The 17,026-nt window shown below is 41.0% G+C and overlaps 2 protein-coding genes across 2 annotated transcripts in view; one reads left to right on the forward strand and one right to left on the reverse strand.

Annotated features, from left to right (window-relative positions):
• Window positions 1-17,026, forward strand: part of LOC135502396 (dopamine D2-like receptor) — a 207,885-nt gene that overhangs the window by 37,041 nt on the left and 153,818 nt on the right. The window contains exon 3 of the mRNA XM_064795200.1: window positions 2,603-2,627. The gene's annotated coding sequence lies outside the window, so the exon portion shown is untranslated. The remainder of the gene's footprint in view (window positions 1-2,602; window positions 2,628-17,026) is intronic.
• LOC135502491 (uncharacterized) lies at window positions 6,527-10,398 on the reverse strand. Its single transcript, XM_064795388.1, has 5 exons — window positions 10,208-10,398; window positions 9,586-9,792; window positions 9,139-9,223; window positions 8,059-8,177; window positions 6,527-7,670 (listed from the first exon to the last, which is right to left on the reverse strand). The coding sequence occupies exons 1-5, from the start codon at window positions 10,281-10,283 to the stop codon at window positions 7,483-7,485; spliced, it is 675 nt and encodes a 224-aa protein (XP_064651458.1). The 5' UTR covers window positions 10,284-10,398; the 3' UTR covers window positions 6,527-7,482.

Consider the following 17,026-nt stretch of genomic DNA (forward strand, 5'->3'; position numbering starts at 1 on the left):
TTCATGTTTACCATGTTTACTAGTACATAGCCATAGGGTATGCACTGGCCAGTGCACTTTCTGCACGTCGTCATGGTCATGTACGTGATACCGTAACCTTGCAGGTATGTGGCAAAAAATCAAATCTATACTACAATCAAGATGTACAGACCGGGGGAGCTGGCTGTACGTACCCATAAGTCTTTGCGGTAGTCTCGCGCGTACCGGATATAACCCATCAAGCTTTTCTCCTTCAGAGAAATACTGCGTTGCGCTCAAGTGCCTTATAAGGCTGTGAACAAAATTAACGTTCGACCAATGAGAAAGCCACATTACCCTGCATACGAGGTTGGACGCGTGATCACTAAATGACAAGTAAAAATAGAATCAGACCACATGTTTCTATATGTCAGAATGCTGCCGTTTGCGCTGTAGTACACGTGTGTTGTCCAAATTTTCGATTTCAAGCAAGTTTAAGGCCAACCTCGTGTCCACCAGACTAATGCATAATTGGCAGTTGAGCGCAACGCAGTATTTCTCTGAAGGAGAAAAGCTTGATAGGTTATATCCGGTACGCGCGAGACTACCGCAAAGACTTATGGGTACGTACAGCAAGCTCCCCCGGTCTGTACATCTTGATTGTCGTATTGGATCATAAAAAGAATGGTATGACTGGAAAGGCATCGAGAAGACCTTTCCAGGGATACCAAGATCATCTTCATACGACAACAAATAAGAAAACCACTTCAATTTTAAAACCCCAATTAAGGGGCTTCTTCGGCCCTAATTACTCATGTAAAACAATAGCTTTTGAGAACTGACTGTCACCTTGCATATTTTGTTTTTTGAATGCGCATGCTTTTTGGGCAAAATCACTTGTACCAACACTAATGAATAATGTCTTCTTATCCCTATGACTCCATACACAGTGAGGGCATTGTCCCATTCCCATCAAATGGTAACTTATTGTACCGTATTAGGGTGGAAGTTGGGGAGCAGATACCTACCGTTGCACGCCTGTCATAATCAGTAGTGATGAGCTTAGCGCGATATGGAACATTCTTCAGAAACTCAAGCGAGGGAAGTCTGCTCATTAGCATATCTCGCGCACTGCTCCTTCTTGTCAAACATCGTAGTGAAATCGTAATGGAAAACGTCTGGCTTTGCGCCAGACGTTGAGACTAATAAGTGAAGAACTAATAGGTAAAGAACTTCTACTTGCGCGAGACTGCTCTGATAAAATTATCATTGCAGAGACTACGGTGACGTACACATATATTTTTTACAATCAAAAATGCCCTCAAAAGACGACATGGAATGATTATTTTATTGATATTTCCTACTATATACCTTCCAATTATCACTTTATACAAATAGATCGGCGTTAGGTCGCATGCTTTTCTTTCCTGGTGACACTATAAAGCAAAATAGTTGCAACCCCGTAAATGCGCTATAAGTCCAATAATAAGTGACGGTGACCCGTTATAAATGTTTCGCCAGCTTCGCTTTTTTGCCGCTACGCGGCGCGTTGGGCCCTTGCGTCAAGTATACGATAATCTACACTTGGTGTGACATACATTTAAGTTAGGGTTCCTGAATGATGTTTTCACGAGATTCTTGTATGACGCTTAGTTATAATCTAACATTTGAATCTTACAATAATCTTCAGGTTGTCAGTTATGTATTTGTATTCGAGACTGAATAAGACCTTTTCTCAAAATCAGTTTTATCGGGATTGTCGACCGATTGTGTGCAACAACAAATGAGATGTGTATCACAGAGACTGCAACACTCGTATTATGGTGTTAACAACCGTCTCAAAAAAGTCCCTCTCTACAGGACTTCATTTCAATCTGCAAGCAAGCCCGATGACAGGCTGGAAATCAGCTCATCTCCCTAAAAAGAACTCATTACTCCATATGACATTCTCCTATTGATATTGCACCCCCTTCACCTGGCTCGTCACTTTGATGTCGAGCTGATATATCCAGTCAAAGAAGATGCTGACAAGATTATACAGCTGGGGTTCTAATTAGCTATGTATGTACAGGATGAACCAAAAAGTCTTACACAAATAACTTCTATCATTCTTTTTAGAAAGCATACACAATACAAACCGAGGATCAATATAAACTGGTTGTTAAACAGCATATTTTTTTCTAATTTTGAGACCTAATGCACGAGATGATGTTTGAGGAAGTTGTTGTTCAAGCGTAATGTTTTCAAATTCGAGAGAATGGGAAAGATATCACGATGAAACTAATGGGAAATGCTCTACGACATCCAAGTTCAATGTTTTGCAGGATTTTCTGGCAACATTTCTTGTATTCACACAACTTGACAACGTGTCTTGCTTTTCGCCGCTCCATGTCGTCGTCGTTGCCAGGCAGTCTCCAAAGCATGCCGCAGTGCAGTCAGTTTGGAGAAAGTTTGGGAGCCTACCTGTTACGGGGACCTCAGCTCGTGGTCAAAATCCTTCGACGATAACGTTATAATAATGTCGTGCCGTCACCAGTTAGAAATAATACTGCATTGCTGGAGAAAGAAGAATCGTCGACTGTTTAGCCTACATTACCTTTTAATCCTCTACGTAATCCTATAAACAAATATTCTCTAATTTCAGATGACGTCATATGACAGTTGAAAAGGTAAGTGCTAAATAATGAGGTGACGTTTAATAATTTGTGATTCTTTGATAATTTTCTAGGGGAACTTGTGGAACCGTTTACACTGAAAATGAAAAGTGAATAGTGTCCATTTGGGCGGTAATGAATGGTGGAGGTACAGAATTAACAATGGAGACACCAGAAACCGACTCGATATCACACACAACAGACATTTTCTATCTATAAAATGCCACTAACAGTGCACTTTTTAATCGTTTGAGGTGACATCCCAGTCTGACCTCGAAAACATACCGACATTTATGTCGACAATGATACCTCCGAACATTTGGCATTTAAATGCCACTACCAGTGCCGCGCAGGACGACGCACCAATCAACAACGGCACGATATCCAATCTGTCATGGTAATAGCATAATAATTGCGCGAATACATACATGTACATTGTTCATATAGTCAGGTCGGTGTTAACAATAGACGAGTCCCATGAGACTGCGTATTTGGTAAGTTAGTTTAGAGACGTATCGGTAACAGCCGCTGCATACTTCTACTAAAACCAAGTATCAATACTTGCTATAACTGAGAATAAGGTTAATTAGATAATGATAGGTAAAGCCAAAATTCATTGGGCGTGATCAGTAATACTTTGAGATATAGACGGTAGAATAAAGGTTATCAGGTGTATAATGTAATAGAAACCAGCGATAGGGGATTTAAGATGGATTTGAAGACCGAGGTGCTGCACTATCTCCAACAATACATGGAAAGTGAGTACAGTGCCTTGATGCTGCGGCGGGGAAAGTTCGGACACAAACTGGTACAATCAGCTCTGTCAAGTTCAGTAACTCAGAAGAAAGATTCCGAAAATGACACACCAAAACCATAATGAAAATCTCACTTGTAAAGTGTTAGTTCTGGAGAGTTCGTCTTGTCGTCGCCACATGTCTTAAGGCTCTCCTGTCGTCAAAGGCTGATAAACTGTCTGTGGTCCATAATAACCAATCACAGGATCACGGATGCCTTATTCCTAAGTAACTGGAACTGGTGTGAGTACGCTGCGGTCTTGAGACACTATTGGCTGTTACAAATACAGTAGTCGACACATTGGACATGCCCTGGATTCTGTTGATCAATTCTGAAATCATACTCTGTTTTGTCGTTAGCTCTTGCTAATCGTCTACTTTTGATGACATGTATACCACTATTCTTATATTTATTCTTATTCTATTATATTATTGCACATCTACACTTAATTCACATCTACACATAATTCATATCTACACATGATTTTGCACCTGCTCGAATCAGACAATTAATCGCGGCTAAAGGTGTTTTGGCTAGCGCAATGATAAATGGTGAAATCATCATCAACGGCTTTTTATCTTCTGAAAAAATATTGAAGGGTTTTCAGTTGTGTTGGCCGACAAAATCTTCAAAGGTTTTTCAAAATCTCAGAAAATTTTATTTCTCATTGTGTAAAGTCGAAATTTTACGGATCGAGCCATATTGATTATTCTCAACGCATACATGTAAGTACTACCATATGGCCCCTTTCTCTTAACCGTTATAAGTAAACCCACTGTGTATGCAAAAATGATAGGAATCCAATGTCCTGTGACCACCTATGTAGCAATTGGCTCTGATCAGAATATCGATACAATTCTTGAGACTTCCGACAATGTCCGAGAGATCGATCGAAGTGTGGCGCGAATGGACCGGACTGAAAACTACCACTGATAACGGGTCGCGGCGCTAAGACAACGGCATTTGATTGATGGGGTGACAGTGTTTTCATGTAACTGATATGTAGTGTTATTATTTGTTCTGAATTAGCTCGTGCTCCTGACCTATCCTATACCATGTTTATACGCCATGTTGCTTTATGAATCTGATGTGTACGCACGTCAAATATACTAAAGAAGATGCTGTGATCATGGCAAGATAACATATATTGACAGCAGTGCACACTCTGTACCAGGTGGCTTGTCTGTATTTCATCCGGTACTTTTTCCTTGTAGACAGATGTGACCTTCAAGTTGTCTGCTGTGCATTGAATGAACGGGATAGTTACTTAATGTCAATATTACACTGAAGTACTAAGTGACATGAACTTCCGATTATTTCTTTGTGGGGATTGGAATGTTTTTACTTTCGAGCTCAGCAGCCCATTACATAGAGTTGCCTTTGCTGATTAGGTGCTTGGAAGTTTTGGGGGAAAGATCAGTGCGGAACCGGTAGAAGATACGAGGGTTCTGAGAAAAAAAATTGGCGAGTTTGGTAGACACTTGTCATGACCGAGGTTTAACACGTCTAAATTGGTGCGGTGTAGCATGTAGCACAATGAATGTCTCACCAATGATATCTTCAGATATGTTCTGGATTTGGCTGGGGTCGAATGAATGTAAAGCGCTTTGAGAGTTTCGGACGGCATGCGACATGCTAACATGCACAGTGCGCTTTTTGCCTTTTTAGGACCTTCGTTAGGGCAAGGGGCGGGTTCGGGGATGGTTTGATGAAAATAACTGTTTCAAAAAAAGCAATTGTTAAGGTATTAATCGCCTAAAGCAATTCTACATCGACGCTTCATAATATTCAGGAAATAATAATTTATACAGAAAAAAAGTAGGAAAACTTTTGTGTACTGAGTTGAAAAAACCAACATAGCCACCGGGTGAATTTTACGATTTTACCTTACCAAGAAAAGAAGTCCTTTAAGTTGTAAAAAGGCTGAAAATCTATTTTGTTTCCCTCATAAGGGTTGTCCCGCACGATTAGTTCTTCACATATCGTCGCATAAATCCCCTGGTAATATCCGGTAAACAATTTTAATCCCCGGGCGACAAGTTGTGACATCGTTCACATAAAATGTCAATACTGAGAGAGAAACTCAATTTTAGGAGCGAGAATCGATTATTATTTTTGTAATGTAAGTCATGGGTAATTTTGCTTAAATTTGAAGTTAGAAGATTGCAATATTTCTTCCGTTTGTATCGGTAATTTGATTCAAATATTAAATGGAACGTCGATAAAACTGGAAACGTGGCGTTGCTGACGTCACAGCGTATTAAGTGTAAGCATATACCCATGGAGCGGGCAAAGTTGAAATGTACCTAATATACATTAGTTAAATGGGCACGATGATTGAACTACATTAAATTTCTAACGTTACTGAAGTTTTATTAAAGGTTAAACACGAAATTAACTGCATTTAGGGACTTATTGCTGCTATCTACATGCAACCCCCAATAGATTGATTGCAAAAGTACGCTATTTTGCACAATGCATTGAGACCAGTGACAGCAGGTCCTGTTCCAAATAAGGGCATCACATATTAGGCATATCACCTACCCACTCCCGTACCCAATGCCACTGTCGGACCAAAGCCAGGCGCATGGAGAGATGCAGAACGCAATTCAAACTGACAACATCAATCCACTGTACATATTTTGTCCATCCTGGCATAACTGTTTATTGATACCCTGACTGCATGTTCCGGTAGGCCACCCTGCAGAATTTGCCTTATCACTCCGGTCAGTGTTTCTCGAATAGAACTAAAATAGAATAGGCTAATCATTAATCTCCCTGCTAATACCCTGCACCATGGACCAGGTTGTATAGCACTACATACGTGCTGGAAGCTAATATTGATGTGGCAGGGAGAATATGCGTGAAGTTTGTGTATGCTTTTGAGAATGAGCGGAGCTCTCCAGTCGACGTGCTCTCTGAAAAGTTGTTATTTATTCCAAAACCACCAAGATATTCGACGTATGACACCCTCAGTGACACTCTTACTTATGATCCACACCTACGAAGCCAAAAGTTGCAAGAATTCGACGCACTTCCGAGGCCCAATTTTGAAACAAAAATCGCCTCCTTTTTAGCGGCCACAACGCGCATTATAGTATAGATATGCCCAGGTCGATTCCTGATTCGATTTTTATAGTAAACCTAATTTCATAATGCAAATCCACAGTCTTACAGAAAACTTAGAATGTACAATGTTTCTATACTTTTTTGGAATTTACACCGCATGTACATTCAAGTACCTGTGTAAACCAATCTAAATAAGAATGAATATGAGTTTCATCGGGGTTTTCGACATGGGCTGACTCTTTCATTATTTAGAGAGAGTACATGATGTTTAAGGTTAGGTCATCATCGATCAAACGGAGAATAAAAGAAGTCTTGAGATAACCTTTAATTCGAGGCCTTTTTACGTGCATTGAATGTTAAGTAGGACCCGGAGAATTTCTCATCTGGAATCAATGTAGTCGGGATTTCGACTGGCCATGCGATGTACGTCCAATGCTGGTCCAATACGGTACTTGTCCTGGCAATGGTCCACAGCCTGATGAGACCTTGAGAATCACTTGCACCAGCATGAGAAGGGCCAGCTGCGCGCTTGCCAGCGGATTTCCAACGCTTGTCACTGTTTGATAAATCGTTTCTTCATTGCAATGCAATTTGCATTAACCTCTGTCGGAAGTCATCAAAGGTCCCGGATGTGTTAATCTTGCGCAAAATGAGCGTGGCGTACCCACGTTGGAAGTCACGCTTCCTGTATTGCGGAAGTCTCTACAGTTCAATATACATTCGTAGAGGGGAAATGGCAATCATTACGTATCGACAAATGGCTAATTTCCAAATAATGTCAGTCATAAAACACACACGACTAATGAAGGAAGATGTAATCCTTACATACCAGTCTTTTAGAAGGAGTTCTGAAACGTATCGCCTCAGAAGTTTCACACTGAATGTAAAAATATTAATGGCTTCAATAGTTTGAGAAATGGAGAGCTACAAACTCGGCCATGAATATAAATTTTGCATCATCACTAAGAGGGCCAAAAATAGGGGAGAATGTCGATAGTTAATGAAATTAATCAACTGGGGGGTACACAGCACCACATTTTTCCGGAGGTGGGATGCCGCCTGGTTGAGGGTACATCTGATTTCCAGCAGTTGGCCCTTGCTGGCTGTATGATGGTGGCTGCACGTCATACACCGGTGGGTTTCCGTATCCGGGATGGACCTGGTTGTTGGCGCGGCTTGCCTGGATTCGCATAACTGAAAGGAATCAATGAAACGCTACATGATCTACATTTCGTCACGATCAAATCACAGTCATGTGGTTTGCATCGTGATAAAGCGCCGTCTATTGTGATAATATGTAACTTGTTTATCAAAAGATATACGAGGGGTAGTTTGGGGTTCATATTCATAAGAAGAAAGCTATATGTTTTAAAACCGACCTCACATATATGTCCATATATCGAAGTGAAAGACATGGTATTGAAGAAAAAAACAACTTCATACGGCTATGTCTGCTATATATTTGGAATCAATGACATATACATTAGATACTGTTGAGCCATATTTACAGTTAACACAAGAATTACTATTCTTTTTTCTTCTAGTTTGTAATATGCTTGCTTTTTGCATTTCACTGACTTACCCATAGTTGTAGTGGTCCTAGTGGGTTTTTTTGCTGCGCATGCGCCGCACGCTACCATTGGTATCACAATACACAAAACGAGGATAACGATAAAGCCAATAGTACCACCAGTTACAGCCCTGAAATTAGAAAATGGCCTGGGCCCGGTTGCACAAGGATACTCTTTACCCCTCAGCCCAAATGGGCTAGAGGGGTATTGTCGTCACATGCGCCGTCCGTTCGGGCGGGCGGGCGTCTGCTACTTGGTTTCCGTCGATTTCTAGGAGAACGGCTGTGACAATCAATTCAATTTCTAGTGTGTACATTGGGGTAACTAGAGGAAGGTTCCTTTCGAAAACGGGCTTGTTCCGATTATCAATATGGCCACCAGGGCGTCGTGTTTGAAATTGGTTCCGTCAATTTCGAGGAGAACCGTTTTTCCGATCAAATTCATTTTTGGTATGTACATTGGGGGTGACTAGAGGAAGGTTCCTTTCGAAAACCGGCTCGTTCTGATTCTCAATATGGTCACGAGGGCGGCGTGCTTGAAATCGGTTTCCGTCAATTTCGAGGAGAACCGTTCGTCCGATTAAATTCATATTTGGTATGTGCGTTGAGGGTGACTAGAGCGAGGTTTCTTTCGAAAACGGGCGCGTTCCGATTATCAATATGGTCACCAGGGCAACGTGCTTGAAATCGGTTTCCGTCAATTTCAAGGAAACGGCTTGGAGGACGGAACCAATTTTTAGTGGGTGTAGGCCTAATGCAGTTTTGTAAGGGGGTAGGTTCCTTTCGAAAATCAGCGCGATTCGAAATTCAATATGGCCGCCACGCTCACATCCTCAAAATAGGTTTCCGCAATTTTAATTAGCCACTCCACTAAGCAAACTTCACCATTATCTCACCTTCAACCTTAATAGGCTGAGGGGTTATGCTCGCTTTGCGATGCTATTTTTTTAAAATAACATGGCGTTAAGGATTAAATTTCTTGCCTATTTAAAGGTTCCAGGCAGGAATTTCGATTAACTTCGTATTTCAAAGACGTGGCAACGACAATGATTATTTGCCCAAAGTTGCAAGCAATACGTTTTGTCAACTTACGCAATTACTGAGTTGCTTCTGCCTGCCCTGCTTGAACTGCTGGTGTACGAGTACCAGTAAGAGTTACAGCAAGAGGAAGAGCCACCTATTAAAATAGTGATGAAAAAATACATGTATTACCTTTACAGGTTGATTCGACATTTGACGTCATCCTCGCCGTCATCTCGGATCCGTTCGGGAATATCCGGAAGGCCATTGAAAGTGTTAGAAAATTTCGGAAAAGCCGAGAAAAGCGGCTTGATTGATTAAAGCTGCCCGATGTACATTTGGGGCAGCAAGTTATTTTTACCGACACGTGAAGGCAGACCAGGCATAGCACAACACAGCATAGCCCATTGGCAATAACCGTGGCAGTTACTGTTACTAGTAATTTGACAATGCCCTTGCTCGATGATGAGGAAGATACGAGGATACGAGTCCATGTGTCATTTGAAGGAAATGCATTACCTGTGCTCCATCTGCAACATTTGGAATCTGTCATTTTTGTACACTCCACGTTTGAGTTATACCCGTCATAGCAGCTAGTATAAGACCACAAACAGCATGTCGCGCTAGAGTAGTATCCTGACCGGCAGCATTCGGTGAACCAGAAGTTTGTGCAGTAGCGAGGTACGCTCAGAAAGCCACCCCTGCAAGTATTGTATGTTGCTGGTGCTAGAATTGGAATAAGAGTAAAATAGAATAGTTTCTAAACACAGAAGAGGAAAAAGAAGAAGATGAAGCTGATGATGATCATTAAGATTATAATCGTGAGTCCAAGGTCGAAACTCGCTATACGATTACAACACGCATCTTAGCTTAGATCTTAGTACAGTTTCAGTGAGTGTCATTTTACTTAACTCACGAAAATTACTATAAAATTTCATTCTACAAACTACAATGACTAAACATTACATTTCCAGGGCTGATGCACCAAGTACATGTACATCCCTATTAGTCTTTGATGTCTGCCAAGGTTGGGGCGAGCCTGATGCTAACTGTGATCATCATACTGTGTATAGTACTTGACATGTGAACATATTTGAATGTCGTTCCTATACTATGTGCCAAGTTATGCAGTTCTACTTACCTACCTTTGGCAATCCAACTACTAGTATTAAGATAAAGAGCAAAAACACGGTCGGTGAAATGGATAAAGTAGACATAGTTTATGGCATGCCAGTCGGCAAGAAAATGATTGCCAAAAACGTATTACTAATTGTACAGTACTATAGCTAAATTTAAACGAATTTCTGGTACGAAAGTACTGGCGACAGGTACGCCTGCACAAACCCTTTGCCAATACATCAACATAACTAACAACTCAAAACCCGGATGATATACACATATCATAATCATGATAAAATGAACAATGCATTACAATGGATCACATACTCCTAGCCAGAAGGAATATTTGACCTAATTTGCAAAAGGCTTAGCTGAAATACCTTTCGGGCAAAGTCTATTCAATCTAGATTGTAATTCGGGCATAACGATATTTTTCGAAAGCAAAATGGATTTTACCATATTCTTGAGGAATAAAAAAATCATATTCACCAAATTCGGTTTGTGATAAGCTGTCTTAACGTATTTGTGTTTGGGGGAATAAATGCTAGGGTATATACATTCTACATATTTTTTTAAAGACGTGAATTCACGCAAGCGAATTCCAACAAGGGATCGTTGAGACGAACATAACGGTACGCCTCCGGTTTAGAAATAGACAAGGGTTGGCAAATGACATTCGGAATTGTGGAATGCAACAATGATGCGTTCCCACGCAACCCACTTTCAAGATAAGAACATGATAGCGGAAGTTTTGTTTTTTTGTAACTTTGCTTTGATTTCGAAAATAGCCACTTTGGGTACGATTCGCGTCTCCAGATTACAAAGCAAGCTATTACTAAAGTTTATATTTATTCAAACTTTGCCAAGGATTTTGTTAAATCCATTGTGTCGAGTTTCTTATGTGTATGGAGGCATTGAATTCGATAGATTTCGAACATGTTGTAATATGTTCGCTTGTTTTCCCCAGTGTTCGAGTATCTTGGTTAAACTTTTTATGATCACCAGCTTTTTTATTTGAATGATTTGAACACTAAATATGGACATGCCTGGCTTGCAATAACAGTGTTTAATGGAAAAAGTATGACCACATTTGAAGACATATACATTTGTGCGTTTGTAGACGATTAAACTATAGTTGTATTTGCGCTTATCGTTACGTCAACTACGTACATAGTTTGGATTGACAGACCTAAGATCACTGTATATGTTTTAGCGAAATCAAAACAAACGCCAAAAGCAAGACGTCATGAACAGACAACTTGATTTCGCCCATCATTGTCTATCCCAATGTTGAATGGTGTCAATCACGTGCATAATTTCTATCGATGCTTGGCTTGAATATTCAGAAATGGTTTCAGATCGGTGGGGAGAGAATAACCGTTATACCGATAGCTGAATAATTATTCAGACTGAGACACTTTGCAAATGAAAAGCCATACATGCAAGATGTTGTAATGAGCCGCCCATATACACATAATAAGGGTTCAGGATGCTACACGTTATCTCCATATGGGCTAATATTCGTCGATATTTGTCCCTGTCTGACGTTGACCATTGCGAAACGTGATAGAGCAAAAGGCCAGAGAATTATTTCGAGCCCTCGCGAAATAACTATTTGACATGTATGTCAATCACTTGTCAATGAGATATGTCCAAGAAGACTATCGGTTTATGTACTCGGTTCTTAAAGTTGATGTCCGTGCTTGAGAATAGGACGGTCTGATTCCTTGGTCGAAACTCCTGATCATATCATTGTTAGATTATCATAGGTAAGATCGCATTAAACTTTGTCTAGAGAGTCTACATGTATGTAGGCTACGTGTGCACTTTTATAGGGGTTTTGTAAAACTTTCAGTAGATCAAATGAATCTTACAAAAACATTGCAAAAATTAAACAGTTCGGGCATATATAAGATGTGCAGAATACAGTAAGTATGATTAAGCATGTCCGTCACAATACACGACTAATTATTGTGCGATTCGATTGATTTTTGTCATCAAACTGACATGTTCTTCCTTGGAGGACCGTGATTGTCTATACCAGCCAGCCAATGCTTGTTTGATATGGTAAGAAACCGACATTCACTTCAAGTCGCATCCAAGTTCGATTTGCCAGATTAAGCAGCGGCGCGTATAAAGTTAACCCGGCGTGTAGATGAACCTGATTCGCCCATATTCTTACCACCTGACGCAGCACTAATGTATTTGGCTAATCGGGGGTATTACTATAGACCCTAGTTTATCCGGGGAGGAAATTGGCTGATATCTAGGCTATGCAGGTACGTTTCTGTGTCATATCATTTATGAGGGCTATATCTGCTCCAATTTATCGCATCTTCGTCGCTGTCCCCCATGCAGTTACGCCGTGGCCGAAAAAAAGACAATTATATCACACGCCCAGCTCAATATAAGACATGTAAGAGGCCATTGCTCGGTTATTCAAAAGCACAAACGGCACATTATTCATTACGAATACGTTAGGTAACATTAATGACGTTATCTCTTTCAGCTAAACCCATTATATATTCTCGTTAAGACTTAACGACTACGTTAAAGCTAACAACGCCGTTTTCAACCACATATATGTATAGCCCAGGGCCCGGTTGTTCAAAAGCACAAAAGTCACGTTATCCCTAACGGTTACGTTAAGTATCCTTAAGGACGTTATCTCTTTCAGTTAAACCCATTAAAATGTTCACGTTAAAACTTAACGACTAGCTAAAGCGAACGCCGTTTTCAACAACATAGCCCAGGATGAAGGAAATCACGTTATTTCCTCCTGAAGAGGTCCATTTGTCAGATGTGTGAGAATATACCAACACTGCAAACACGGTGGCTATAAGAAGAATTGATAAATAATCTTACCCTAAAACATGTAATGCAAGAGTTCTAACGGAGAATGATGGTCTCATGGTTAACAGCTAAAACCTAGATTGAATCACGTCGGGTAAAAGTATTGGTTTACCTCGAAAAAAAACACGTTAATGACAAGTTACATTTTGGCCAGGTTTTCCAACTCAGTTTGACTGATCAGTTTTTCATTACATGTATATATCGAAACGAAAGTATAGCTGTACGTTTTAATGAAAAAGTGAGTACATTTTCCTTGAAACGTGTCTTTGCCCTTTTATCAGCCATTTGGAAAAGATATCATATCAATCACTTATCATGGATCAAATTACGCGACCTTTAGTAGTTAAGACTCGAAGGTGATAGCAAAAAAAACAAAGACGAAAGTATAATTAACTTCTGAAACGCATCGAAATCAAATTATAAGATGGTTTTATTGAAAAAAGTGAAATGTGAACATTCACAAATGAAACTCCATCTGAAATAAGGTAATTAGGGTTATTTATAAATTGCGGAATAGATCTTCGACACGAGCGAATTTTCCCGATGGCATAATTGCCTTGATTAGTCATTTGATACCCTTGGGAGTTCATCTCAAAGATAGAAGCCTCAAAGAATAACCGAGTCGTCATTAGAGAATGGAATGCTTTGAACCTTGTTGTACGGATGTCGCTGTGTCGTGCGCACCCGTGGGAACGATGTCCTGAGAACAGTAAAGCCAAATTCTTACTAGTCTGACGCGCACGCATGCCTATCCGATCAGAGTCCTACTTACGACCAAAATTTAATTCAGACACCGATGGTCGAATCTCAGATGAAGAGGCTGAAGAGTTTTTCATCAAATTGAGAAAATGGGACTTTCACGATTATGACGTAAATAATTTTAACATATGAAATCAATGTTGTAGAAAGAGCTCACTTTTGCTGTCTACACCACCTCTTTATCATCATGGGATATGCGACACTTCTACTCTAATGCAACCCTTTGCCCTACACAACCAGTATATTATATCTCATCAAAACTAAAATGTGTACGGCATGTCCAAAACCACCTCACTACACTTGAGAAAATCTTTATTAGTGATCAGCCATTAGTCTGTTCCTGCATGAGGAGGCACGTGGAGGCGAGACAAGGTAAAGACATTCCACGCCAACATTTTTACGAAATTCAACGCTCGATCAGAATCAGTGGGGACTGTCGCAGCGATGGATGATGACGAGTTGGAACAGAATGGACAAGCATATGGAGGGTTGCCTGCTTTGGACCCTGGGTCGATGTGCCATAGCAGTGAAACGATGAATGACGTCCATGTTAGCGAGAAGTTATCCCTGTCTCAGAGGCAACAGGTTGAGGAAGTGTTGTCATCCTTTAGTGATGTGTTGTCGGGTCATCCCGGGCAGACGACTTTGATCGAACATGACATAAAGACTACAACGGATAATCCAGTGCGGGTTAAACAGGACCGGCTACCTTACAGCATGCAGTCCATCGTCCAATCGTTAATGAAGTGGAGATGTTGGAGGTTGGAGTGGTTGTTCCCACTTACTCGCCTTACTCTGCACCTATAGTGATTGTGATGAAGAAGGACGGCACGAATCGGTTCTGTATAGACAATAGAGCTTTGAACAGGGTAACTGTATTCGACCTAGTGCCAATCCCATGCATTGAAAGCATCTTTGTGAGGTTGTCCGGGAAGAAATACTGATTTGATTTGACCAAAGGTTATTGGCAAGTCCCCTTGTCAGAGCGTGCGAGTAAGATGTCAGCTTTCACGGTTCCTCATGTCGGGCATTATCGTTTTACAGTGATGCCGTTTGGGTTGGTTAACGCACCAGCCACCTTCACAAGACTTATGAGGATAGTCTTGAAGGGGAAGATGATACAATCCTATGAGACGTACCGTGGGAGGTTCATTTGGACCCTATCAGGGACTTTCTGTTGCGGTTAAGGAAGGGTGATTTGACAGCAAAGCCATCGAAAATCTTCATCGGCTTTGTTAGCTTGGAATTTTATGGACACACTGTCGGCAACAAAATTCAGCAGCCACAATATACCAAGGTTGAGGCCATTCATAATGCAATAGTACCATTGACGAAAAACAAGTTCGAGCATTTCTCGGTTTGGTGGGATTAACCAGGAGTTCGTACCAAGCTTTGCGGAGATTGCACTTCCATTGACTGACTTGGCGAAGAAGGGCCATCATGTAAGAGTGATTTGGTCGAGAGGTAATTTACTACGCTGAAGAAGGTCCTCACAGCAAGCCCTATTTTGAATCTACCCGACTTGGAGAATGCTTTCACCATCAGGACAGATGCATCTGACCGCGTTGTGGGGGCGATCCTGTTGCAGGAAGAGGAAGGGGTGGAATGGCCCGTAGCCTACGCTAGCCGAAAGCTGCTACCCCGAGAAGTTAACTACTCGACCATCGAGAAAGAGTGTCTTGCAATAGTCTGGGGTATCCTCTGTATAGGCTATAGAGCTTTGAACAAGGTAACTGTATTCGACCCAGAGCGAATCCCATGCATTGCAAGCATCTTTGCGAGGTTGTCAAGGAAGAAATACATCTCTGAGTTTGATTTGACCAAAGGTTATTGGCAAATCCCCTTGTCGGAGCGAGCGAGTATGATATCAGCTTTCACGGTTCCTAATGCCGGGCATTATCATTTTACGGTGATGCCGTTTGGGTTGGTTAACGCACCAGCCACCTTCACCATCATATTGACCGGCTTGCGTTTACTCATAGGTCAACAATAAGGCAATAAGTGGCAGATATGGCAGGTAATATCAAATGCATATTGCACAGATTATGTGCCATTGACAAGCGAATGATCCCCTTGGTGGGAATCAGATATTGGTCATAGATATCGGACTGTCTTACAGCATGTCACATACAATCACGAGCACTAAGTTAATGTTATACGCTTATGAGATCAACGTAAGGGGTCAGTTTTACGCGGTATCATTGTAAATTGGCTTGACATCGTGACATCGAATACGTGTGGTCACTGATGTGGGCCTTCATGTGCATATGTTTGCTAAATGTTGTTGCAGTAAAGTTTCAAACTGACCGAGCTTACCTTGACTAATCAACTACACTTCAATTTTTTGTTAAGAATTATATAGAAATATAATGATTTGTAAATGTTCATACAATTACTGATAGAGTAATCGAACAATGAGCCTTACGATCGCCGATTATTCCCCCATCCCCAATTAGTCTCACAATCTGCACGCTTCTTTATGAAAAGAAGGGAAGCGGCAGTTCCGTGGACACTGCCATCAAAAAGGAACATCAGACACTTACAAACAATGCGGTGTCCTCAATCAAAGTAAGCATCTGACGAGTGCCGAGTGTTCGTGACAGCCAATCGGAAAGGCGCATCCGCTCTGGCTTTGTCTGAACGATGCTGTTTAGGGTCTATGACCTTAAGCAGTGTCTGAGCGATGGCATTTATGACCGACAGGACAAAGACGGTGGTTTTATCGATTCCATAGGTTTACCATCTATTCATGTCAGTGCCACCTGTTCGTTGGCAACCTATCGAAAATCGGCATTTACTTCTTCGTTTTATGTCGAAGTTCCAAACTGATTTGATAGGCGTGTGTATAATAGATCTTCGTCCACACGGGGGGTGGACCTGTTCTAATTGTATTCATGTTTCTCAGCCTCCTCAAAGCAAACACTTCATTGACGCTTCGTTCAATAACTGGACATGCCAGGCAAACTCTAGATCTTCATCCTGACGTAGTCACTATTTTCTTGATATAATGCCGCTCTCTTTAAAATGGTTCGGCGTATAAAAATGGTTTGCATTGACACGGTGTGGTCGGTCTACTGTGAACAAATAGTCTGTACGTTCCTTCACTCGCACACAACATATATCAACGGTAGTACTTACAAATAAATAATAACAATAAGTATCATTTGTCAACAAATAAGTTTGAGTATTTGTCAATGCAGCTGATTCCTTAGAAATATTCGATTAAAGT

This window comes from Lineus longissimus, chromosome 18 (genome assembly GCF_910592395.1).
Source record: "Lineus longissimus chromosome 18, tnLinLong1.2, whole genome shotgun sequence".
NCBI lineage: Eukaryota > Metazoa > Nemertea > Pilidiophora > Heteronemertea > Lineidae > Lineus > Lineus longissimus.